This window comes from Gymnoscopelus microlampas (assembly GCF_963454915.1).
Source record: "Gymnoscopelus microlampas genome assembly, chromosome: 21".
Lineage (NCBI taxonomy): Eukaryota > Metazoa > Chordata > Actinopteri > Myctophiformes > Myctophidae > Gymnoscopelus > Gymnoscopelus microlampas.
The window spans coordinates 20,169,189-20,196,769 of NC_139958.1; the positions used below are offsets into that span (position 1 = coordinate 20,169,189).

At 42.8% G+C, this 27,581-nt stretch overlaps 2 protein-coding genes across 6 annotated transcripts in view; both read right to left on the bottom strand.

Moving 5' to 3' along the window:
- The window catches only part of rgs3a (regulator of G protein signaling 3a), a 216,347-nt gene that overhangs the window by 85,188 nt on the left and 103,578 nt on the right, over positions 1 to 27,581 (bottom strand). For 4 of the 5 annotated variants that reach the window (XM_084047372.1, XM_084047374.1, XM_084047373.1 and 1 more), the window contains one exon: positions 18,914 to 19,048. In XM_084047372.1, the coding sequence (XP_083903498.1) occupies positions 18,914 to 19,048 (135 nt within the window). Of the gene's footprint in view, positions 1 to 2,493; positions 2,613 to 18,913; positions 19,049 to 27,581 lie in introns of those variants that run through there. The other variant, XM_084047376.1, reaches the window with a different exon arrangement.
- LOC311037257 (charged multivesicular body protein 3-like) lies at positions 22,299 to 22,934 on the bottom strand (the record flags this gene model as incomplete). The annotated part of the gene is made up of 1 exon (XM_084046380.1): positions 22,299 to 22,934. The coding sequence occupies one exon, from the start codon at positions 22,932 to 22,934 to the stop codon at positions 22,299 to 22,301; it is 636 nt and encodes a 211-aa protein (XP_083902506.1).

Sequence of the window (27,581 nt, forward strand, 5' to 3'; positions counted from 1 at the left end):
CTTGCGTGCATGTGCGTATACATCTGAGCATACAACCATTAAAAGGGTGAGCGCCCCGCCCTCTTTTTCCTTTGCCAAGACATTAAGGCCATGCTTGCCAAAGTCCCACAGGAATCACAAAGCCATTAGTATCCATCACACAAAGCCCCCCCCCCCAAACACACACACACATACACACACACACACACACACACACACACACACACACGCGCGCGCGCGCGCGCGCACACACGCGCACACACACACAGATACACTTAACTTTGAAATACTGATAACTAACACATGCATCAGACAAACATCTGCAAAACAGACAAACATGCACTCCCACACACTAAAGGCTGCTTCACGTCGTATCGACGTGCGTTGCGTGCCAAAAATAGCAGGTCACAAGGTCACTACCGTGTCACGTCACACAACACATCTTGGATGTCACCATTATGGCCAACACGAAAACATCAGAGAAGTGTGTTACGCGTATGAAATATACAGTATATACGAAATGTACATCAAGTGAAAGCAAAATATAAGAAAACTGTACCATAGAATAAACCACTATCTTTCAGACAAAGCACTGAATGTTGGGAAGATATGACGCAAGTCTTAATAAATCTAGCTTAATCAATAAGCCAAGGCAAGATGTCAAACTTCAGTACGAGCTGTGTATTAACGGAATTAAAAGCCAATGTTTTATAAAGTCCTAACAACATAACAACTGCCAACCTTACTTTTCTGTACAGTAAACTCCTGACCCTTATGGGTCCCTATTTACAATCTCAGAGTTCAATTAAAGCTGTGACCCATAACTTTTTGTCGTGCCCAGGCGCAGCCCCTCATGAAAAAGCTAAATTGTGCCGCTCACCCAAGAGGCAATCCCCGCATTGCCTGGGGAGGAAACACTGCACTTATGAGCTTTGGGCAGTACTACTGGTCTAGATATCCTCAGTGCAAGAGTATAGGGAGACCACCTCCAACCACTGCAGCTGTATTAGTTATATTTTAGTAATAACATATCTACCATAAAGATTGATTCAAATGACATGTATTCATTAAAACAAGTTGCAGCTTCAACACAAAATGCTGTGTCTTTCTCACTCTGCCTCTCTCTCTCTCACGAATCACGAGTCACGAACCCCTCTTGATTCATTCCAAACTGTAACAGCTCAATACCTCTGCATTGTGTTCAATACCCCTAAGCACCGGTTCTCAACCTATGGGCCGGGGCCCACCGAAGGGGCCGCAATGGTATTGCAAGTGGGCGTCGAAATAATTGGCAAAAACACTAAGATTTGAATGATAATATAAAAAAAGTGATACCAATAAATAAGAACTTAAAATGTACTACGTCAGTTCCATTGATCCCAGGTGGAACACAATCGATTGACTGATCATTAAAATAAACATGCTGGGAAAGCGCACGCAGTCCAGCCATGATCCATCTGACCGGCACTTAACACGATAGGCTGCCATGTTAAGTGGTCAGATGGGTGGGCCGTGAGTGCTTTAAAGATGTTCAAGTGGGCCCTGAAAAGGTTGAGAACCACTGCCTCAAAGTATTGTGCAGATATACTGTAAAAACTTTTGCTATGGTTTTATATAAAATATTAAAGATATACAAAATGTAACTATGTCAACATCCACCAATGACTTAATATGCTGTCACATGAACTAAGAAGTAGGGTAAGTGATTTTCTTTGGTTAAAATAAGTGATAAATGACTCTATATTCTGTACTCATTGCTATAGAGGGTTTGTTCAGTAACAGGAGTCTCCATGTCTCTCCAGCTCTTAATTAACCAGAAAATGCATTTTCAGTTTAGGATACCAATTTTATCCAATCAGGAGGATAGAGAACTCAGTCAGGATAGAGATAAAATAAGTGAAATTGGATGTGATGACACCAAGAAATGAGCAAACAAAATTGGAACTGGAACACTATAAAAATGAAGCTGATAAATGTGTACTCTTTCCTGATTGTCACCTACCTGAAAATGTATTTTCTGTTAATTAAAGAGCTGGAGATGCAGAGAGACCCCTGTTACTGAACAAACACTCTATAATAATGATTTCTATCAGAATATAGTGCTTTAACCTTTTCACAAAAAAAACGTTTTGTTTTAACCAAAATAAATCACTTACTCTATACCTTTAAATATACCCGTCCTGTGAAATATATATTAAGTCATGCGACTAAATAATTATAAACTGAAACCAATATTTTAATTTGTGTTCAGGTACTAATAAACTTCCCAGCAAACACGCCCAGAAAGTAATGTCCATGACAAAAGTTTAGACCCGACATAGTTAAACATTTTAGATCGACATTTATAGAGTGATAAAGGAAAGGGCGAGATTACTCACAATCACACACTCACACACACACACACACACACACACACACACCACAGCATTTGCTGTGACCATAATATACAGAAATAAAGATATACATAACCTTCAAAGCAATAATGCAAAATAAATGTGTTTTCCTGTACATTACCTTAGACACTGGCATCTGGTCGAGCCGCCTGCGCACAAGTGTATATGTTTATAATTGCTGCTGTGTCTCCCAGGGGACTGGACGGACGGACGGTGCGTGTGTGTGTGTGGGTGTGTGTGTGTGTGTGTGTGTGTGCGAGCACGTGTCAGCACAGTTAATCCACTGTACACACACAGACACACACCCTCAGACAGAGCACTGTAGATGAGTGCTGAAAATCAAATATCAGCGCATATGTGTTCCTGTCCTGTATTATTCTGTTCTGCCACAGTTTCTTGTCCTGTCCCGGTGTGGTGTGGTGTGGTGTGGTGTGGTGTGGTGTGGTGTGGTGTGGTGTTGAGCTGCGGTCCTGGCTCTCCCCGACTGTTTTTGTTATGTGTGTGAGCGTGTGCCAATGCAAAGTGAAACAGATAGTCAGAGAGAGAGAGAGAGAGAGAGAGAGAGAAAGGGAGGGGGGGGGGGGACAGAGGGGAGAGAGAAAGAGGGACAGAGAGCGAGGTAGAGAGAATGCGAGAAAGAGAGAGAGGGAGAGTGACAGAGGGGGAGTGGCAGAGGGGGAGAGAGAAAAAGAGATAGAGGGAGAGAGAGGGAGAGAGAGGGAGTGAAAGAGAGGGATTGGGAGAGAGGGAGAGAGACAGAGATTGAAAAAGGGGGTAAGGAGGGGTTTGCAAAGGATACAGAGATTAGAAAAGAGAAGGGGTGAGAGAAAGAGAGTGTGAGAGAGAGACAGAAGGAATTGAGGGGATGAGGTCCAAGAAAAGGCAGGGGGGGTGAGAACAAATGCTACTCACTCTCTAGAGACCAAAGCAGCATCATTACGCTCTCCCTCTCTCCCTCATTCTCTCTCTCTCTCTCTCTCTCTCTCCCTACCTGCTATTTTTAGAAGTGCCTCTATCGTGAATCAAAGCATTGAATCAAAGCCTATCAAAGTAGAGCAGGGTGCACGTCTTTCACACCTAATAACACTCACACACAAAGGTATGCATGCACGAACACACTCACACGCATGCAAACACACATACACACACACATGCGCGTGCACACGCACTCGCACACGCACTCGCACACGCACACGCACACGCACACGCACACGCACACGCACAGTTGTTCCATGAAGGCCCATCTGCTGGCTGAACATGTAAAGTGAGCCGTATCAGCTCTTGTAACTAAAAATGGCCGTTGAATCATTTGGGAGAGTCAGATGTTGTATCTCCATTTGAGGAATGCATGCGGCACATTGTAAAATCAATTTTGCGCGACTAAATTTAAAACTGTATGAAACTAAAGCCTACCAAAAAGTTAGACAGTCAATGACACATTAGGACATTTTAAAAGAGCGTTCAAAATCAGAGATTGGGGCACAATGCCTAACACAATTGGCCATGTTTGCAGGAGGAAAGGTGGACAGGGACAATGTTATTTGTCACTGCGCTAGGGTGTTGAACTTTGATGAATATCCTCCCGGTGAAGCTCTTCACTGGCAGGTGAAAACAAACGGCAGGCGACTGTGTATCCGAAGGGTTTCAATACCATCCCTCGGACCAACCAGCCCACAGACCAACCAGTAGTAGAGGTCAGCAGTGACAAGACTACGCAAGTGTGTGGGGAAATCACGGAATTGGCTTAACGACTAAATTGGGAGAAAATGGGAAATATTGGAACTACAAAAAACGTCTGGGGGCACACACTGCAAAGGCTTTTCATTTTATCTGAGATTTCATAACAGCCATAAATCCCTGGTCCCAGGACCTAAGCAGCAGAGATGCTGTGCGATATGGGACCATGAACACTGAAGCAAAACGAGTCAACGACTGTTGTTTACAGCTGTATTAAACTAAATGTCTGAAGGTGAGCCACATTTCCAACGTTCTTGTGATTTAACCGTGGAAATAAAGTATTGCCGTAGTGCAAGCAAGGTGAAAAGTACAGTTTACGTAACTCCTCAATTAACAATGCTGACCTAATGTTAGCAATATTTCTCAAATGGGGCGGGGGAAAAAACTGTCTGAACAGCTGTTGAAATTTAACACATTTCAGAACACAGATTTATAATTGGGAGATTGAGGCCTTTAGGCTGGACTAACATTGCTCGGAGACAGGCAGACAGGCAGACAAAACTGAATGAGTTAACTTCTTCTGAATTATGCCCATTATTGTCTCATCCACAACCCTGCAGCTATGCACGGTATGTGTGTGTATATATTTACAGTACAATTATATAACACAATCGTCATGAATAGTTAAAGGTTGAGCTAAATTAAACCCAAACACACTTCCAGCAAAGAGAAAATCCATTAAAGTTTAAAGACAGGGCCACGACATTGATCGTCCTATAGGTCATTGGTTCTCAAAGTGGGATCCAGGGACCCCCAGGGGTCCTTGAGGGGATACCAGGGGGTAATTAGTCACAATCATTTTAACCCCTTTATCCATATTTTATACTTTGGCTATTCAAAAATAGCAGATCTACAAGCTCATAGCGCGGCACATTATGAGCTTGTAGATCGGCTATTTTAGAAAAATCTTGAAAATGTGTGCAAATCTTTAAAGTATTTATTTTAAAAGGGGAAGATTTTTAACACAAATCTTTGCTTCTGGTGGTCCCTGGCACAACATATTTTCAGATGGGGGTCCGCGGCCACACACGTATCAATTTAGGGGTCCTTGGCACGAAAAAGTTTGAGAACCCCTGCTGTAGGTGACAAGGAATACAATTGCTGTGTGCGTGCGTGAGTGGGTAAGGAAGAATAGGCTAAAAAACTCACACAAGCAGTAAATGCCTGGCAGATTTGAAGCCGTTGTTTTACACTGGAACTCTTTTCTCAGTCACAGGGGGATTCTTGGGACTACAACAAACCAGGAAGTGCAGTGAGCAGCTAGCACAGCATAGAGAATACAGAGTCATAGTGGCATGAGGGCAGTCCCACATGACCGTAAACAAACCATGAGTGCTCTCTAACACGAGTGCTGCCTCTAAAACAGTCAAACTGGAGAGGAGGATAGGAGCAAGCCACCGCAAATGGAGCAAGAAGGCTCAAGACTAGACAGATGAGAGCATCCGCTCATATCCTTTCTGTTTTTCATAACTTCTTTCCAGGGGTGTATAGGGGAGGGGGGAGTGCAGGGGAGCGACATACTCCCCCCCCACTTCTAAAAAAAGGATTTTGGATGCTGGGGTTCAAGTGGTCAATAATTGATGCTTAAAATATTATCTTGAGAGTACAGCCAAGCTGTGCACTGGCAAATACGTGCACATGCATTATTTTTGCTTTGATACTTCCCCTTTGATAACTCAGTTTCTTGTGTACCACACACGTAACAGGGTGTCCCATCTGGTCCACGCAATCTGTCTTTGCTCGTCACAGATTCATGTGCACAAACACACATGCACACACGCAGGGATTTGTCCTCCCAAATCCCACTTCCAAGTTTTTTGTTTTGAATGGGTGTAGTGCTACTTTTAGTAAAAGTCCACTTGACCACCCCAGCGTTCATATTCTGGAACGCGACACGTAGTGAGCTTGTAGATCGTCTATTTTGGGGCTAAGAGATTTGGTGTAGAGGGGAAAAAAGCCCCCCCCACTTACTAAAAGTTCAAAACAAAAACAAAAAAATGTGGACGTCGGATTTGGGAGGACAAATCCCTGCGTGTGTGTGTGGACACAAATCTGTGACAAGCTAAGGCAGATTGCGCGGACCAGATGGGACACCCTGTTACGAGTGGTACACAAGAAACTGAGTTAGCAAAAGGCCAGACCGCACCAACTCTCCTTGCAACAAAACCTTTTAGAGACCGTTGCAGCGGTGTGGACTGACCAGTTGCAGACTAGTGCCATTTGGAGATAATGGTTGCAACTTGCAAGTAGTTGCAATGAGTTGCAGTCACAAGCAGTTGCATTGGTGTGGACTGGCCTAAAGGGGAAGTATCAAAGCAAAATAATGCATGTGCACATATTTGCGAGTGCACAGCTTGTCTGTACACTCAAGATAATATTTCAAGCATTAAAGGTAAAGTCCTCTAGACAACATTCAGCCACTAGATGTACTCCACTCCACACCTCTGTTGCATATGTTTCCTTATTTCCTTGAGTCATGTCTTTAAGGCAGCACCCGTGCAGTTTGCCTCCGAGCGCAAAAAAACATAATCCCTGTTCCCGGCCTTCGGCATGGCAGAGATAATGAGATTATATTCATGTCAAAACAGCTCTAGTTTTCAGTCAGAGTTCCTGAGTGTTGACAAGTCAGACAGATATAGAGGACAACTCCCAGCACAACTCTCTCCTGTCTCCACAGGGTAGGATGGGATGTGAGAATGAGCTGTGTCTGTGCTGTAAAAAACGGTCAACTATCAGGTCAAGTTGTTACACGAGTTTGGTAGACGGGAAAAAAGTAGCATTCGTGCTACAAATTACAATTTTAGAAATTGTTTTACTGAAGCGAGACAATGCCCGTTGCAAGTTGATGATGTCATTTGTCCATGTGTGGCCCAGCCCTATGGAAAATATGGAATGCATGTGCTAATAAAACCTTTAAAATGTTGTTTTGATGTTCATATTAACCATAGGAAATAGTAAGTTTTATTAAGACATGCTAATAACATTCCAAGGGCTGGACCACACATGGAAAAATGTCATCATCAACTTGTGTAAAAATATTTAAGGTGTTTTTCATTTTTAATTTTAGTTATAGAGGGAATTATAATGCATTAAGGCATATTTAGCTTATTAGCCAGGGATCCTTTTAAGTATTATCAAGTTGTAAATAAATAATAACTACAGTAGATCCAATGGAAGGTTCTTTCAATTCCTGAAAAGTAATCGTTTTAATTTGGATACAAGGTTTGCACCCGACGATTAGCTGACTACCTTGAACATGTCATACAGAACATCAAGTGCTCCAGTGAACATTCTGATAACCACCAAGCCCTATCGCTCAGAGGCTCAGGGACAGTGGTGGACAGTAATAAAGTACATTTACATGAGTACTGTACTTAAGTATAGTAAATATGACTTTCACTCCACTACATTTCAAAGACAAATATTGTACTTTTGACTCCACTAGACTTCTAGGAATTAACCATTAAGCCATATTTCAAATTAAGTGAAAATATAGAAATAATCTACAATGTTTTAATACAGCAATGCATTGATATTAAACAGAAAATGTACTTTGTAATTTGTACTTTTGAATAAGTATTCATTTCTCTGAACTTTCTCTTGACCTTTCACCAAACAAATTCCTCAGTAGGTCAGTTCACTTTTTCTTTTCAAACCGCATATGAGGTTATATAAGGTAATATTCTATCACTGGTAAACATATGGTAACATTTTACTGTGCCAAATTGGAGAACTCATCCAACATTTGTGTTAATGAATCACAGAACAATTGTTGGTTTCAATGCCATCATTTGCACAGTTCAAATCCATGGTCACGCTCCATTGCATATCTGTTTGTAATTGTTTTTAATCTAGTATTTCACTTTTATATATTTTAGAATGTAGGGTCAGGGTTACGGTTAGGGTCTATTGCATAAGTTATTGTTTATATGTCTTCCTGTCTGTGTTTGTCTCATTGTTTGCTGCTTTTTTATATTGTTCGCTCGATGTCCCTGTAAATGAGGGAGGGTAACCTCACTCGGTGTCTTTCGAGCGGTTTTAATGAATGAATGAACAGGCACAAATGTGACATCTTATTGTAATACAAAGTTGCAATTAGGGATACGAATCCACCACGGTGCATCCGGCTTGGCCGACCGTCTATGAACACAATTGGACGTGTTCAGCGGAGGGAAGCCGGACGGGGAGACCCCTATATGCACATCAAGCAATAATGGATAAAAGAAACATTATCTATGGGACCTTTAAGCACATGATCCAGTTTCATGTACAGTACACATGGTCAGTTTCTCATGTCTATCACAATGTTATGCCTTTGACTAAGTCTGATACAACAATACTCTATCTCATAAAGCTTGAAGGAAGGCTATTCTCGGCACGGGGTTGCCTGACGTGAAGTATGAATCGGGCTCAATCCTCCACACTAACCTAACATTTTTAAGGCTATATTGGTCACATACAATTAAAAAGCAATAAAAAACTCTTAACTAGAGATAAGTCAAATAAATCACCATTGTCTTCAATCTAATTTGACAAATAGCGTCTTGTAATTTTATCCTTTCTCCAACATTAATAATTAAACGGCTCCGTTTTACCCCAAATGGCTCAATTTACCTTGCATGCCTAACAGGACTTTGAACTGTATGCAGCATGCTGATGCTGTACCATGCAGTCGATATTATCTGGAGTACAATTTACCCACCTGCTTCCCAGCAGTATCCCTGACCTGTATAAATTGAGCCAAAGGACCACCTTTTATTAAGTTGTATTTTCATTGTTTTGTTCCGCTGTATTCTTATTACTACATTTGAAAGTCAACACCCCAAAATAAGGTTAGAAGTATTAGTTCTGCCCCAAGTTAGCCGTTATGCCAATTGATTCCTCTCCACACACATTTCTGTGAGTGTTGTTTAGCTGTTGTATCCAACTGGCTCACCTGCCAGTGAGGAGCCCCCACCGGAAGGACGTAGAGCCTTCGTCCTACTCCTCACGCCCAACACTCCCTGTTGACAGGTGCCGTCCCAGCCCGTAGGAGTACATGTACACTAGTAGTGACAAATATCACCCTCCCCGCCCCGGCTTCCCTCCCTCGAACATGGGCTCGAATAGACACTCGACAAAGCCGGACATACCACGGTGGATTCGAACCAACAACCTCCACGGTGGTGGCCAGGCACTTTTACCACTGCACCACCCGAGTTCCACCGACCTAAATTTTAGAGTAAAAAACTGGCTCATGTGGCCCAGGGGTAAAGCTCTTGCCCGCCACCACATAGAGAGCCCAGGGGTTTGAATCCTCATGTGGTGTGTCTGGCTTGGCCGGGCAATCACCGGAAAAGATTGGCCGATCACAATACCTGCAGGATTTAGCGGTGGCAGGAACTAGATTACTAAGGGAATTGGGGAATTGGCATAATGACTACAAATTAAGAGAAAAAGAAAACTTGCTCAACTAACCCCAACCCACTCTCGCTATAACTATGTACTATTATGTTGATGCAAAGACATTTGTACTTTTACTCAAGTAAAATGTTGAATACAGGACTTATCCTTGTAACAGAGTATTTTTATATTGCGGTATTAATCAGAGTATTCTTCCACCGCCGAGTACGTCATACTTTTTAGCTTCCCAAACAGACATACCTTAAAACAGATTCCATGGTACAGCGAGCTGTATCTGTAATCAGTCCAAAGCCAGACTACCCTAAACCCACATGTGCTGCTATAACAGATTGTTATCAATATGAAATCAGACAGCCAGAGTCAGAGGAGAATCAGTGAGCCAGGAAGGCATTATGTTTCAAGGACAGCTAGGTTCCCTGTCAACCTTCTGATACAAATGTTATTCTTTTCACTTTTCAGTTTGTCAGCTCCGGTTGAAAAGTTTCCCACTACTGTAAATGTCAGTGGTTCTCAAAGTGGGGTCCAGGGACCCTCGGGTTCCAAATGGACTCTTACAGGGCTGTAACTCAGAGTGTACAATGGCATTTATTTGTACACTCTCAGAGATATGAGAGTCCTTGAAATTAAAAAGGTTTGACAACCACTGGTAAATCTGATCACAATATGTGCCAAAAACGCATTGCGACAGAAGTAAAAACAGACCAGTACTGTTCCGCCAAGGCTGTTGATAATAAATTGTTAATCGTGGGAGTTGCTGTTTTCAGAATGGGACAAACTGTGTAGTCTGTCTGTCTGTCTGTCTGTCTGTCTGTCTGTCTGTCTGTCTGTCTGTCTGTGTGCGTGCGTGCGTGTATGTGTGTCAAATGTACTAGCAGCATTAGTTGCTAATGCCGCCCCAGACAAGAACGTAACGGAAGCTTTCCAAGGGATGAACTCAGAAGCTTATGGTCTCTAGGACACCACGCCACACGGGAGTCATGTGCATGTGAGTGAGTGTATGTGTGTCCACAGGCGTGTGTGTGTGTGCGTGCGTGCGTGCGTGCGTGCGTGCGTGCGTGCGTGCGTGCGTGCGTGCGTGCGTGCGTGCGCGTGTGTGTGTGTGTGTGTGCGTGTGTAGTCATGCAAGCTGCATGTATTAATTTATCTCTTTGTGTACTTTGAGTGTGACAAATGAATGCGCTTGCATTGCTTTAATCTGATGTACACTGATAATGTGTTAGGATGTATGTACTGTACATTTATGTCCCAGAGAAGTTGAACCACTATACATGTATATACATTGGCTATTGTTAAAATAGACGATCTACACGCTCAGATCGCGTCGCAATGAGCTTGTAGATCTGCAATAAAAACGTATTGGCACAAAAACTTTTCAGATGGGGGTTCGCAGGCCAAATACATATTAATTTGGCGGCCCTTGAAAATGTTTGAAAAGCACTGAATTTGAGCATTTCACTTGCCCTGGGTCGACCCAGTACAGCCATAGCAGCAGGACAATGATGCAGTGTTATGATGTGTCTTCTCTTGAGTACCTCCTGTGTAGAATAGGACACCTCCAGGAAATTGTCAGCGGTAGAAATCGCTCCTCTAGGACTGTAATGAGTACTGGCTTACATAACAGTGCATATCGGCGCTGTAGGGTGGAAACCTTGTATGTCCATATTCTAACTTTTTGAGTTTCTTTTCTAAAATGAACGCCCTACTTGATCACACTACAGCGTCACGCAAAAGCATCAAAAGTAGCAGATCTGCAAGCTCGAAACGCGGCGCGAAGCGACGCGTTTCGAGCTTGTAAATCTGCTACTTTTGCTGTTTTTGAATTTGAAAAAGTAACAGTTTTGGACATGAGGTTTATGAGGAAACCTTGTATATTAATACTTAAAAAAGTATAAATCTACACTCGAGGCTACAAGCTTGTAGATCTGCTATTTTCACCACTTGTGTGAGACACTCTTGTATGATGAAGTAAGGCATACATTTACTAGATATATAAAATAAAAATAAACTGCTGTTTGAACTATTATGGCACAACACTGTTCCGTGACAAAGCGCTGTATAAATCAGGCTTTAGGAGATAATGGTAAGGGAGCAAAAGCTTATCCAGAGAGACTTACAAAGTGCAAGTTCAGAGGAAGTGTCATTAAGATTTGTCACTGTTTCCACAGAATTACTTTGGATAATAACTCCTGCTCTAAACCAAAGTCACAGTCTGACTGGTTACATAAACTTAATGCATAAGCCAAGACTGAAACCAAAAAGTGGAAGAGCTAATCAGCATCTGTCAATAGGCTCTATGCACAGCAGCCATAATGGGAATGAATTGGGCCCCTTCCTTACTTCCTTCACAGGTGTTACCAATGACAGTAATGAAGGCTCTGTTCCATTTAGTGTAGCACAGTGTTTCTCAAACGTTTTAATTTCAAGGACCCCCATAACTCTGAGAGTGTACAAATGGAACCAAATTTGGTTCCATTTGTACACTCTCAGAGTTACACCCTCTCAAGGAACCATGAGGGTCCCTGGACCACACTTTGAGACCCACTAGTATTTCTAGTGAGCCAACATGCACAATATCAGCACCCTGACTCTGTTTGACCAGAATGGAACAGAGCCTTCATTAGTATCATTGGTAACACCTGTGGAAGAAGTAAGAAGAGGCCCAATTTTTCTCCAAAATGGCTGCTGTGCATAGAGCCTATCACAGGGCTCTGAGCGCAGACGCTTGATTGGCTCTTCCACTTTTTGGTTTCTGCAAAACGCCCACACAGCGCTTGGGGTCGGCAGAAGACACACGATAATGTGAATTCACTTGACCGGGATGGTTTACCAGGCTATTATCAAATTCCCTCAGAGGGAGAAAAAGCAATGTATTACATAAAATCACTTATTTTATTGGAGCACTGGAGTTTTGGCCAATGGCCATCATAAACAATTGGTCCCAAATTCACTTACGGTATCATTTCGCCTGCTCTCTGTAAGATAAAACAACCGCAACATGTAGGCCAAAATTAAGTCCTCGTGTCCAAACATCAAGAGAGTGGTCCCCACAGCCTTTGAATGTAGAGTAATCCTTAAGTCTGACTTTCACTCTCATTTGCATGTCCGTGCACTCGCAAGCACACGCACACGCACATGTACAAACACACACACACACACACACACACACACACACACACACACACACACACACACACACACACACACACACACACACACACACACACACACACACACACACATGTATGCACACACGCACGCACGCAAGCATGAGCACATACGTGCGAGCGCAACACACACACACACACACACACACACACACACACACACACACACACACACACACACACACACACACACACACACACACACACACACACACACACACACACACACACACACACACACACACACACACACACTCCTCTATTTACACTAGAGCTGCTACTGTCGGCAGAAATAACACTCTTTTTGCAGTTTGGCACTTTTGAAAGAAGATCCCACCCTGGTGTAAGTCTCTGAGCAGTGCTTAACATATCTCGCAATGCACACGGGTCTGCTTCCCATTTCCAGGCTGAATGGAGAGAGATTTAGCTAAATCACTTAGGTGCTAGAGAATCTGTGCTGAGACTGCTTAAAATAAATAGTTTGTTTGCATTCATTTCGGGAAAGAATACCCGGGAGGGGGGGCTCTTTGAGGCGATTGCTCATGTGCTGCATGTCAAATGTAAAATGTAACACCACCACTTTCAAAGTGGTGGTGTTTTATGTGAGAACTTTAGGGGGGAAACACACTTTCTCTTCTATGTTTGACAATAAAGAATGGGCCTTATGCTGCATTCACACTGGCAGATACAAACGATACAAAGACACAAAGCTACACAGCATATTTTCAGCTTTGTACTGTAACTTTTTTTGTAGCAGCGTTGTAGCTTTTGTAGCAGCTACAAACGTCGGATGTATCTTTGAATCTATAAGACTTACAGAGCGAGGGAAATAGTGTGAACGAGCACACATCTGCACAACTCGACAAATGAAGGGTTACAGAAAGAAACACAAAAGAATAACTCTGACTGTACTTTATAAAATACTGGTTCTCATTGTAGGGTCCGAGGACCCCCAGGGGGGCTTGAAGGGGTTCCCAGCTAAATTATGTATGGTTAGTAACCACTCAGAGTTAAATTAACACTGAGGATTTTACAGTATAGATTGAGGTCCCAGAGGGCAAAAATAGTATAAAAAAGTAGATCTATCCTTAATGAAAAAGGTTGAGAATCACTGATTTATAAGTCAATGCAAAACACACTCTGAAAGCCTTCCGTAGTGGCATTGCTTGTGTATTCTCTGTTAAGGCTTATGCACTGGAAAAAGATGACTTTCATGTGATAAAACATGTCTTGACATGAACTAATTGCCCCTAAGGTACCCCACACATACAGTAGGTTAAAAATAAACCTGAATTCATTCACATCTAAAAGTAGATCAATGCTGTCATGATTAACCACTTCAGCCTGAATAATACTTCAGGCATACAATAGTGTCGCAGCACCAGCATATAGTAACAATCATTTCCCTACAGAAAGACCGGTTAAGAGGTCATGAGGAAAACCAAAATAACTTATTATGCTGTGGATGAAAATAAGAACCTCTCATTGTTTGAATAATCAATGGGATTTTGGTTTATGACTGGACATAATGAAAACAGAAATAACTTATGATGCTGTGCATTGAAGTAGGAACCTCTCATTGTTTGAGCAAGCGATGGCATTTTGCTTTATGACTGATCAGTTGGTCAACTGGCCAAGTGAAGTCAGTGTGTGTGTGAGTGACGTCGAGTCAGAAAACAAATGAGACCACAGAGGAAAAGTATGTTCTCACACACACACACACACACACACACACACACACACACACACACACACACACACACACACACACACACACACACACACACACACACACACACACACACACACACAAAGTCATTCCAGGACAGTGGCAATTTTGCTCTTGATTGAACTGGAAATATTTGTTGCTTTAAAACAATCATTATCGTAACCACTATCACACTGAGAGCGGAAAATGAGGGAATAAGGATTATTTGATGTTCCACTTGGTTGAGGATGATGAATGATTTTTAAACGAGACAATTTACAATTTAGGCCTTTAGCAGACCCTCTTATCCACAATGACTTGCAAGTGGGAAATCAGAGTAAATGGCATGAAACCGTTAAGTCAACAAACAACAGGGTAAAATATCACGTAAATAGAGTGCCTAGAAAACTATTAAGTGGGTAGCAGATAAACATCAACCTAGCAGCTGTCCAGATAACATGCTATCGAAATAACATTATTAGGATTGATGTGGTCAAGCAAACCGTATATAGTTTATCAATCAAAACATATATCTATCAAAATAAAGTAACATTTATTTACTTTATTCATTGCTTTTTACCTGCTACTGTATGTGTTTTAATTTCCTTTGGATGTGACATGATTTTTATGCTTGTACATTAGAATACAATAAACCTGATTTGACAAATAATTAAATAACATGTGAGCAAGAAATCTGCATTGTATTAATAGCGTCTGTAAGTAAAACTAGAGGGGATTGAAGGAATGAGCAGTGGCTAGGGTGTGAGTTTTCAGACTGCGGTGGAAGACAAGGAGTGAGTCTGCAGTCCTGACCAAGGGGGGAGGAGGGGGTCATTCCACGCCTCAGTAACATTAAGCAGTGCAGAGAGTTACTGAATCTTACATCTTATGGGATGAATCACAGTGGTGCACACATGCACACGCACGCACACGCACACACACACACACACACACACACACACACACACACACATACAGTTTGTATTGCTACACTTGTGAGGACATCAACATTTTGGGACGGTAATTTTATAAATGCCCTTTTTATATTTTTTTTGCCATTTCTATCCCCAACCCTAAAGTGACCATTTTGGGTGCAGGATAACATTGCACAACTAAGTACAGTAGTATAAATCAAGCCTAAATCTGAAATTTGTGTAATCATGAAACATCTTTTCTTGTGAAGACCAGGAAGACGGCCCTATGTTTATCCTCGGTATAGGAGGATAAAAGACAAGTGATTATGTTTTCGCCCCCGTGAGTTTGTCCGTCCCTCCATCCCATCCATCTGTGAACTAATCTCGACCACCGCTGGACTGATCAGCTTGACACTTTGCACACACACTCCCACAATAGCGCCACCATGAGGCCAATTTTAGCAAAACAAAATGTTTGCTACTTCTCAGATCTTGTCCCAACCTCACTCAAATCAGTACAAAGATTCCATTCCGGGGCACCAAATGAGACGAATCGTGAACACACACGAACACACACGCGCACACACACACAGTCATAAGCAGACTGCTCTACAGCATCGCAACATACAGACACACGTAGTAAATTTACTGTTGTGTTGTTTAATGGCCCAGCTGGGGAGCCATTGTACATTATGACATCACTGAGGATCAAGTACACACAGTACCCTTTGTTCAGATCACATGACACATTTACAACAACAATGACACAAACACGTACACAAACGCATACAAACAAACACGCACGCGCGCGCGCGCACACACGCACACGAACACACACGCACACACGCACACGAACACACACACACACACACACACACACACACACACACACACACACACACACACACACACTCACGAGCGCGCATACACACACACACACACACACACACACACACACACACACACACACACACACACACACACACACACACACACACACACACACACACACACACACACACACACACACACACACACACACACACACCTGCATGCATGAAAACACACAGCAAAGGGGTGATAAACAAAGGCACACATAATCAAGGAAACCACCTGTCCACTTCATAGATGATGAAGAGAATGGTCTTTCTTTCTCACTTTCATGTGTTTCTTAGCAAACGCTCTTAGTGTGAGATCAGTAAATGGCAGCCAGAGAACCCACGTCAACAACGAACAGCAGGGTAAATAGTCATATAAGTAGAGAGCAAAGAAAACAACCGTGGACACCGTTGGGACACTGGGTTGACCGTGGGTAAAACACAGCGGTGGAGAGTACATTTACTCAAGTACTCAACTTAAGTACAAGTTTGAGGTATTTTTTTTTACTTTACTGGAGTATTTCGAATTGTTCAGTACTTTTACTTCTACTCCATTACATTTCGGAGGCAAATATTGTACTTTTACTCTACTAGGCCTACAATTATTTGAAAACTTACTTTATAGATTTTGATTATTATCATGAAACCACTTCAGACCTATATATATACTTTGGCAATTTGAAAATATCTACAAGAGCTTGATACCAATACTTTTGTACTTTTACTCAAGTCAATTTTGAATGACGGACTTGTACTTGTAACTATTGTACAATAGGGTATATTGATAGGTTCGCAGAAGGTTATATATTTTTCAAACATGCCCATTTAACTTTCATCAAAATGTTCCAGCACAATCTCTCCAGAACACAAAACAAGAGCCCAGAGAATAATTGGGGCAAGTTTCCCAAGGCAGTGCTGATCCACACGACCAGGAACCATAGTAACATCATTCACAGCTCCCCCAGCAACCAGGCCCTCCAGCAGGGCCACGGGGAGCCTAGAGAGTACTTGAGAGTTTGTTTGCATCCTCAATAACACTGCCATCGTGACATGGCGACAGAGGGCACACAGATGGTTAGGAGCATTTTGATTTAACCCATTAAGACCTGAGGCAGCGTCTAAAAACATTCAAAATCCTAAAAAAAAAACGGAAAAAAATATTTTAAAAAAAATTTCACGATTTTTCAAAAATAGCAGATCTACAAGCTCGTAGCGCGGCACTCGGTGCCGCGCTATGAGCTTGTATATCTGCTATTTTTGAATAGCCAAAGACATCTAAAGTGACACAGATGCGTTCCAGGTATCAATGGGTTAAGCTATGCTGATATGTACTGTATATAACATTTATACTGTATAATTATGTGTAGGGGTCGGAGTACAATGTCCGCTATGGATTAAAGCTAGACCGATATATTGGTTTGGGCCCTATTTCTTTAAAACGTCCCCTACAACTTTCCCCCTGCTCCCAAATACCCCTCGCCTGGCTCCAGCCCCTGAATCGCTAGCCTCGCATTCAGGGTCAGGTGACACTATAGAAAGGCGGGGTTTTCTCGGTTGAAAATCTAACCGAGTCCCACTTTGGCCACGGCCCCACCTCAGAAAACGGCTGCACTGAGAGAGCTTTCAGACTGAATAATGGAGTGAAACAACGGTGAGCGTCAGGCTAAAATACCCCCCTTTCCCCCCACAGAAACAAAGAAAAAGAGATTTTTTTTCAATCAACCTGGCATCCCTATTTTGAGTGTAACTCGAGGTTCGAGCCTCATCAACTTGTCTGCCTGCATATTCTCAATGTGATATTAGTCCAACTTAGTCATATAGAAAACATTATTTCAAAATCTTTCAAAAAGTTTCCCAAAATTTCAAAAATGTCCAATCTACGAGCTCACAATGTGTCGCAATGCGCTATTCTCGACGCAGGCACTCACTCGCCTGGCGGCTCGCTTGGGCGCCCCTCACAAGCCCCAAGGCCTCGCTGTCGGTGCGCCTGCCTAGTTCTCAAGTGATTGAAAAAGTCATGCTTCCGTTGTAAAACCTTGCATATATATACGCAGAATACTAAGTCAACCAAAACAAGCAATCCCCAATCATTATGACTTGGCAATGACATACAGGCATGTGACTCACAGCAGTGGGACAGGTACTCTGGCGTTACAAAAGAAAACAAAAAAACACTCAGTGGCAGCATTTTATATCATCATTTTATGACTGGTCTGTGTGCACTATCCAGTCCAAGTGGTTCTCCAAATAAAGGGGAAGAGGGACGTCATATTTGTTTTCCGGTTATTTATTGCTGTCATTAATCAAACTCGCATAACGTCAGTGTGAATATTGCTGACATACGGTTCAGGCTCACAATATAACACCTCCGTGCAGTCAGGTGATTTTGTCAGTGCCAGCATGGAACTCGGGACAAAATACTGCACCGAGCATGCTTATTTACCAGCCTCAAACTAGAGGTCTGGGAGTGTAGAAATGGACCTACAGCATAAAGGTCCGTGTGTATCAAAGTTTAAGTTTCTGAATCGAACTTAAGTCAAATAAAACTGTAACTTGTGACTAGGAAGATTCAGGGATGTCAAAAATATGAACGTGTCCTTGAGAAAAGGAAAAACCTGACAATTATGGTGTTGTGAGTCTAATGAGTGTGTGCGTGTGCGTGTGTGCGTGTGTGTGTGTGTGTGTGTGTGTGTGTGTGCGCGCGCGCGCGTGCGTGCATGTGTGGTGTGTTCCCTACCTGTTCAAAGTGTGGGGAGATGGGATCTCTCCTGTGAAGCTGAAGCTGCTTCTCAATGTTGTCCTTCAGGCACTGACAGACACGCCGCTTCTGATCTGCAGAGTAAGCCTCCAGACTGAGAAGACAGTCACATTTCTACAAAGAAAGAGAGAGAGAGAGATATAAAGAAAGAGAGAGAGAGAGAGAGAGAGGGGGTGGGCTGAAAAGTTGTCTACTCATGCCAAAGAGAAGTGCTTTCATTGTGCTTTCACTGAGGGAAAGATAGAGAGCACAAATGAGAGGAAGAATGCGTAGCGTGTGTGTGTAGTTGTATTAGTATACTTGTGAGGTACAGTAGAATTTGAGAAATAGACGGTGTGAGGATAACTGCTCTGGTCCTCACAAGAGAAATGATTGTTTTATGGTTGAAATAGGTTTGGGGAGTTAGGCTTACAATTAGGAATATATTCAGGTTGGGGTTACGATTAGGCATTTAATGGTTAGGTTTAGGGGTTGGAGTTATTCATGCCTGATCTAAATGCAGATGTTTTCCTCTACGTTTGGGCCTCTCATCCACACGAAAACTGGTCACTAAAACAAAGACTTTCTTGTAAATCAATTACAAAAGTAAAGATTTTGGCCTAGGGTTAAAAATGGCACAAGAAATAATGAAAAAATGAAATTCCCATCCTTAATGTTGATGTGATCCTCACAAGTATAGAAATACAAACCTGCGTGTGCGTGTGTGTGTGTGTGTGTGTGTATGTGTGTGTACTACCACAAGAAGGATGTAAACAGCTTGAGAGGCCAGTGAGTGCCTTCAATGAGGCTAATGAGCACATCCTGATTCTTGTACGTGAACATCGACCTCAAGCCAACACCAAAGGAGATTAGCCCGCAATGAGTCTTTGTTATGCCATTATTTGCATGTGTGTGGGTGTGCGTGTGCGCGCGCACATGCATGCGTGTGTGGCAAATGGCTTTTGAATCCAAGAGTTACTCTTTTTCTAGTCATCAAAAAGCATAAAATAATTGTCACTTGTCCTGAGTGTCTTTTGTATATTCATGAATTTCTTTTTATATAATAGTTTACAGTTCAGCACAGAATATTGTTGCCTATAAGACTAGACTAAAAACTAGGGGTGACCAAGCTTTTGCGGGGGCCGCCCCCCGGCTGTGGAGTATCCTGTCATTCCACATCAGAGCTGCCCAGTCCTGGCAGTCCACAGACATTTAAAATCTCTATCAAAGACTTGTTTCTTTTCTCTGAGCCTGGCACCCTAAGACCTAGCTCTACTGTTGTTTAACCAGTTAAAACCTGAGGCCGATTCTACAAATGCCTTCTAAAGTAGTTCTCACACATTCAAGATTTTTCAAAAATGTTCAAAAATAGCAGATGTACATGCTCACTTCGTGCCGCACTGTGAGCTTGTAGATCAGCCATTTTTTAATAGCCAACACGAAAATATAAAATGACACAGATTCTTTCCGGTTTTTAACAGGTTAATGTTTTGCTTTTCTTTTCTTTTTTACAATTTTGATTATCTTTTTATCTGTATTGCACTGTGGTTGACATCAGTCATTGTAAATGTGCTTTATAAATGGCTCGGTAACCCAGAGAAGATACAAATTTAATTCTAAATTGTATATTGATCCTGCTTTTTTTTTTTGCACACTTACAGTATACATTCATACGCACAGTATTACGCACTGTATACACTGACACACTTTACAAAGTTGATACACATTACACTGATCCACTTTATTACTTAATGCAGCTCATTTGTTTTCATCATACACTGTACATTGTTAGCCCAGTGTGGCGGAGCATGTCACGCCGACATTTCACTGCACATACTTGCATGAGCGTGTGACAAACAAATCTTCTTGAATCCTGAATTATTTACATAATAATGTACACGAGAGCGGAGACGGTGGCTGCCACAGCATTGCATTCAGACCATATGCTCTTCCTTCCTTCGCCTGCAGGAAGACGCGTCGCACGCTATTGTAAACACCGTCTCTGCTCTTTGTACATTATTATGTAAATCATTTAAGTACAGCGTGACAAAAAGAGAATCCTGTGAATCTCGTCTTTGTTATGGATGGATCTGGCATCATGCTGGTACAAGGTCCTAACTTTTTTCTTTTATATAATATTGCCAGAACAAGATGGGGTCTAATAATCGCGTCACGTCCATGTGGATCTTCCACATTAATTATCCATGACATCAGTTATAATTTGGGCAAATGTTCAGCCCAATCCGACCTCCATTGACTTCCAGTATAGAATTTAAGTTCAAAAAAGTTAAAACATATTCACATTATGTGAAAAGATATTCAGGGATTTACTTAATTTGCCTACTGGCAATGTAGACAAGAAATGTGGCACTGATCGATCCAGTGATTTATTAGATTATCTGTGGACACTGACACACAGACACATACGCAGACACACTGATGCTCTTCTAGATGGCTTGCCCCATAGGGAGCCATGCTGTAAAAAGTAGCAATTTTATTTTGGGGATCATCATTTGGACTGCTTGCATTAGACAGCAGAGTGAAAACACAGCTACTTGTCTGGGAGGGAAAATGCTAACATACGTGGAATTAGATCAGGTATCCTCACTATAGGCCGATAGACAGATATTTGATCTGCTGGCAAAGTGATTACATGACCAATAGCAGCGTGTCAACGTTGACAAGGACAAATCAATATGCCCCTTCTAGAAGAGTCAGACCCATGTTACTTCAGAGGACCCAATCCATGGCCAACAGTCACTGAAGTCTTAATGTTTAACTTAATCAATACGTCTCTTCTAGAAGAGTCAGACCGATGTCACTGAAGTTGTCATAATAATGTTTAGCTATTGGATGACTTTTAAAGAAAGCAATGCGGTGTGACTACATACTTGGTGTGCTTGATGCTATTCATCAATACGAACTATTGCACGGGCAAGCTTCTCATGCTTACATCACGTACAACTGCCTTCTGTTAGATCCTTTATGTATGTTATGATGGGGGGCAATATCTTGGCTTGAGAATGGTAGCAGCACATACTGCAAAAATCTATAATCATTGCAAGATGGCGTCAAGAAAAAAATAAACCTTTTCGAATGCAAAACTGTCCTATAGAGCAAACCCAAGATGATTATGTGGAAAAAATATTTTAATGTATATATTTTTTTAACTCAAATCTTTGCTTCTGGGGGTCCCTGGAACAAAATATTTTCAGGTCCAAGGCCAAAAACATATCATCTTGAGGGTCCTTGACGTGATAAAGTTTGAGCACCACTGATATACAAAGTTTTCCAGAAAACTATTAGAAGACATTTGTAGAATCGGGCTCAGGTCTTAATGGGTTACAAGGCTTGAGAACCACTGTATGATAGAGGGCAGACAAGTTCAGTTCCTCAGATTGGCCAACCTAGACTGCATCTCGGCAATGTCCTCTTCTGACTCTGCCTCCATTTCAGGCAGGGCGTCTGTGACCTTGCTGGGCGCTTTGCCCAGGACGCCCGCCGTGATTTCATAGAGGATCTTGTCGACCTCCGCCTCCGCCTCTTCTTCCATCTCCTCCACGTCTTCCATCCTCTCAAACGCGTCCTCCATCATCTCCTCGATGACGCCGGCCTTCATCATCTCCTTCGAGAGCGCCCTCATCGTGGCTTGGATCTCCGGGATCTTCACCAGGACCTGCATGGCCTTCATGACCGCCGAGCTCTTCTGAAGGGCCCCGGCTACGTGCAGTAGAGAAAGCTGGTTCTTCATGCTGAGAAGTATGGAGTTCATGTGGGCTTTAGAAGCGTGGAGCTTGGTGGTAACTCGCCTCGACATGATCAGCTCCTTAGCTAGAATCACACACACGTCCCTCTGTTCCTTTTTAGCTGCTTCTTTGACGGATCTCTTGACTTTCTCCTCTTCCCTCTGAATGTCTCGAATCTGTCTGTCAACCATTCTCATCTCCTTCCGGATTTTGAGAGACCATTCATTGACCCGGTCTTTTGGTGGTTTTTCGTGAGTCCACCCAAATAGCCCCATTGAAAGTGGCATGAATACACAGTAGCTAACCTAGTAGCAGCTATTTATAAAACAGCTCTGCTTTTATATCCTTTTCCCATCTGACCACCTTTTCCTAGTTGACCTCAAAAGATTGATGAAGGAAAGCCAACGGGAGAATGAAGGGGAGGTCACTGGTTAGTGGTACTTCAAGGCTGATGGCATTGGTTAGCATTACTTAAAGGGTGATGTCACTGGTTGGGGTGATATCATTGGTTAGCAGTACTTCAAATGTGATGCCACTGGTTAGCAGAACTTAAGGATGATGTCACTGGTTAGCAGTTGCTCAAGGGTGCAGCTTCTTTTTTTCTGCAATACTTTTGAACTGACTGCAAATGAGATCTATGCACCAGAAGTTCAGAGTTTAACAGGTATACTGTAATGCCATCTGCATGGTTCATTTTGGGGTAGGTTGTTATTGGTGTAAATTAATTAAAACTGAACATTGACAGTTGTACAAGCTTACTACTGTAAATGCTACAACAACAGTGGCTACAACAAGAGGTGATGTGTTTAGCAGAATATTCTCATGGACAGACTAATAAAAGTTTGTTTTGGAGGATATCAGCTGATTGCAAACTCGTGGGCTGTAAAACATTTGACTGAGGCACAAAATATTTCTTATTCCCCCTTTGATTGAAACCACATCAAAGACAAGCTACAGTGTCCACATACAGTGCAGTACACACTGGTGTTTTTTCTAGCAAATATCGCCGCAGGATCAATTAAACTCTCTGTTTTAGCTGTATTGCCTATGGCAACATCCATTTGTACGTTACTCAATGTGCTCCAAACACAACATTTTCACATAGTCACACACCCAAAAGCATGTCCATATAAAACGTACAAAACCAAAAAACACTGAGGTCCTTTCATGCACAATTTGGAATTTTCATCCACAGCATTCACAGTTTGGGATTGAATCACACGGAGAAGCCTTTCCGCAAACTTGACCTGATTTCAGATCTGAAGCATGAGGCTTGTTTGAAGCCAGCTACAGTCAATGTTTATTATTCCAATTTGATTTGTGAACTGCGCCCGGCAAAATTGTTAGGTGTTAATATAACTCTGGAAGTTTACAGGACCCTTACAGGTGTTTCTCAGAGTTAAATGAACAGTCTGGATTTGAATGTGCAGAGTGGACTATTTCAAGGTCAGTCGATCATTTAATTATCCTATGATTAAGTAGACTCTGAACAACTGAGCACACCATTAAAAGCCAACAATGTTTATCCATCCCATGAGCCTGGTGTTGAGACTAGTGGGTAGGGCCACTCAAGTTCTCCTTATTTGTAAAATAATTGATTTCAATATACTACCGTTGGTTTATAAAACACTAGAGTTTCGGGGGGCTACGCCCCCCTCAACCCCAGCCGCGCACGGGGCCCAGCCGTGTGTATATTGGGGGACCCAAATCGCCGGAGTGAAACTGTGGAAAAAAATTTTTGAAAAAGGAAAAAATTTGAAGAAATAATATTTGTTATGTTTCAGGGGGTCCACAGGGGGTCCGCGGACCCCCTGATGGTCCACTGACCCCCTGTGGAGTGTTGGGACGCGCGGGGACACCCCTGGAACATTGCGGACCATTTCGGTGTTTTTTTTTTTTTCATGAAGGTGGTTGCTTGTTTCTGGCGCAGGCTGTGCAAACCTGGCAACCCAGCGCATGCTGCCGCACGTTTAAGTGGCGTAGCGTCATGAGGGTCAGTGGGGCCGTGGCTTTGTCAGTGAAGACCCTGTAGTGCGGATGATATGTGGCATAGAGGGGCAGATTGTAAATCCACAGAGGAAACATCCGTGGGCTACCATTGGTTCAGCGATGTGTGCGGTCGCCCTGCGGCCCCTCCTCCTCCACCAATGTGCAGTATTGAGAGCCCTGACGTCACAACAATTGGAGCGATGGGCACTGCACTGTGGTTGGTTAGGGTACACCTAGGGCCCAGGTAGAACCCAGTTAAAGCCTGCATGGGCAAACCCAGTTAGGACCCGCCTTGGTCCCACATAAACATGGCTAGTTGGGGCCCACCTAAGGGCCAGGTAGAAGCTACTTATAGCCTGCATGGGCATCGCAGTTGGGACTGAAGTGGATGCCGCTGACATTGCTGACATGGGGTCCATATGGTTTAGGCCACCTTGAAACCATATGGGAACTACGCTGGCATGCTGGCTGTAATGCAAACGCTGCATCATACCTGCAGTGTGTAGTTTGATGTTGTGTGTGTAGCAGATATACCTGCAGTGTGTAGATCAATGTCCATAGGAAAGTCAATGCCCAGCAGTGTTTTTTTTCCCCAGCAGAGTTTCTAGTGTCTCTGTGTCTCTCTGGAAGAGGTTGCACATGAACTCTGCAGCCGCACTGAGGCGCTCCAACACAAACACTCTGACATTAAGCTGCTTCACACAACAAACATCAGCACCACGCTGCTGTTTGTCCAAAAGACACAATATCTGCTCTCCCACCAACGTCATGTGTTCATTTATCGACAGCCGTACAGACTCCTTTTGACACATTTTACGTCGTTTATCCAGCTCTCACTGACTCTCCACATCGGGCTGTTATTTTGCTGCGATCAAGTCAACGATGTGAGAGATTAGCTATCACAGACGGACGGACAGGGGGTGAAACATAGTGTTGCGCCATGCCTTTCGGCCTGGCGGAGACAATAAAAAACCGAAAGTAAAGGAAATGGCCATTTCTGCAACAGAAGTAGTCAATAAACTATGCTATGAAAACATGGGCCACATTGGCAAAGAATGTAAGAAAGAGGCAATCATGTAGAAAATAGCCGATCTCCAAGCTTACAAAGCCTCTGAACGTGAGGCGTTTCGAGCTTGTAGATCGGCTATTTTCACAATATTTACTTGTGGAACGGAGTCAAACAGAATGGGGGGGTCCCAGATCAAGTACGTGTATTTGGGGGGGGGGGGGGGGGGGGCGACATGAAAGGGTTGAGAAACACTGCTCTAATCGGAGCGAAATTATCTGAAATTACTACATGACCATAATGCAGCCTAACATCTGTTGCACGGGGCGGTCCTGCCATTACGTTAGTTACTGTAGTTGCTGTGGAGCGACATAGTTCTCCAGAAGACACACACAAACATACACCATCTACAATGGACGAACTGAGCAGCAATATAGACATTCACCACACGAACGTGCATTGTTGACAAAGTGATTGCACAGGCGCTGCAGGCATGACAACCAGGTTAGCGTTAGCGACATGGCAGCTATCACAGCGCCCTGTCCGTCGTGCTGCAACTGCCTGTGATGGCTACAGCAGTAACAGCAAGCTGTCTGCGATGCCATTGTCTGGAGACTGCTCTTAGCGTGACACGACCAATGAGAGTGAGCGCTGTAGTTGTTGCTAAGATACGGTGGCGTCTCTGCCCCATAGCTTGTAGATCTCTCACACATGATTGGCGTAGGCTGCGTTGCCAGGTCTGACTTTGTGTCTAAGCAATGGTCGGCTGATTTTGGCGCGCCTTTGGGCTCGTTTGCATTGTGCGCACGGCAGCGCTTGTTTAGCGTACGTCAGCGCGACGTGGCAACGGACGTGGCAACGTGAAAGGTGATTGGCTGGTGAAAAGAAACACCCGACGTTACACCAGAAATGGTGCCTGGAGAAAATGGTGACCAAAAAAAAAGTTTGGAAAAAAAGGAAAAAACCCCCGCAGCGGCTGCGTGCTGTTGTGGTGATGAGGTCGTGCGCACGGTAAACGGTACGAAGCTGCCTCCCCTTCCGTTTTGTCCGACATTTGGTGAGTAGAATTAATTATGTTGCGCGGTGGAAAAGGTGTATTGAGCAGTGAGATGTCCCCTACGCGAGGCGTAAATTCAGCGCGGCCGGCGTGGCGAGTCAGTTGGCGACATGTGGTCTGGCGGTGCGTTGTTTAGTCGATAACAGAGCTGTGGGGTGTGGACACCGAGGGTGCGGAAGTTGGTCGCCATTTATATAGTTAGATTGAATAGTTTAGGGACAAAATGCATTTCTGAACTTGTGCAGTGGTGTAAAGTTACTAAGTACATTTACTCAAGTACAACAATTTTTACTTTAGTGGAGTATTTCCAATTTTCAATACTTTTACTTCTACTCCACTACATCTCTGAGGAAAATATTGTACTTTCACTCCACTACAATTATTTGAAAACTTTAGTTACTAGTCAGTACTAAACATATATTAAGCACTTAAGCTCTATATATACAGTATATTTTGTATTTTTGAAAATAGCAGATCTACAAGCTCACAACACAACACGTTGTGAGCTTGTAGATCTGCTATTTTCAAAAGATTTTTATACATTTTGAAAACTTGATATGAGACATTCTGCACACTGAATACTTTTACTTTTGGTACTTTACTTTTTAGTGTATTTTGATGCCAATACTTTTGTACTTTTACCAAAGTAAATTCTGAATACCAGACTTTTACTTGTAACAGAGTATTTCTACATTGTGGTATTTACTAAAGTAAATAATGTGAGTACTTTTTCCACCACTGAACTTGTGCTACATCATGAACCCTCCAGACCTTTCAGGTTTGCTCTCTGTCTCCAGAATCAGAACTAAACATGGAGAAGCAGCGTTCCATTTTTTTTGTGCACCACATACTGAACAAACTCCCAGAAAA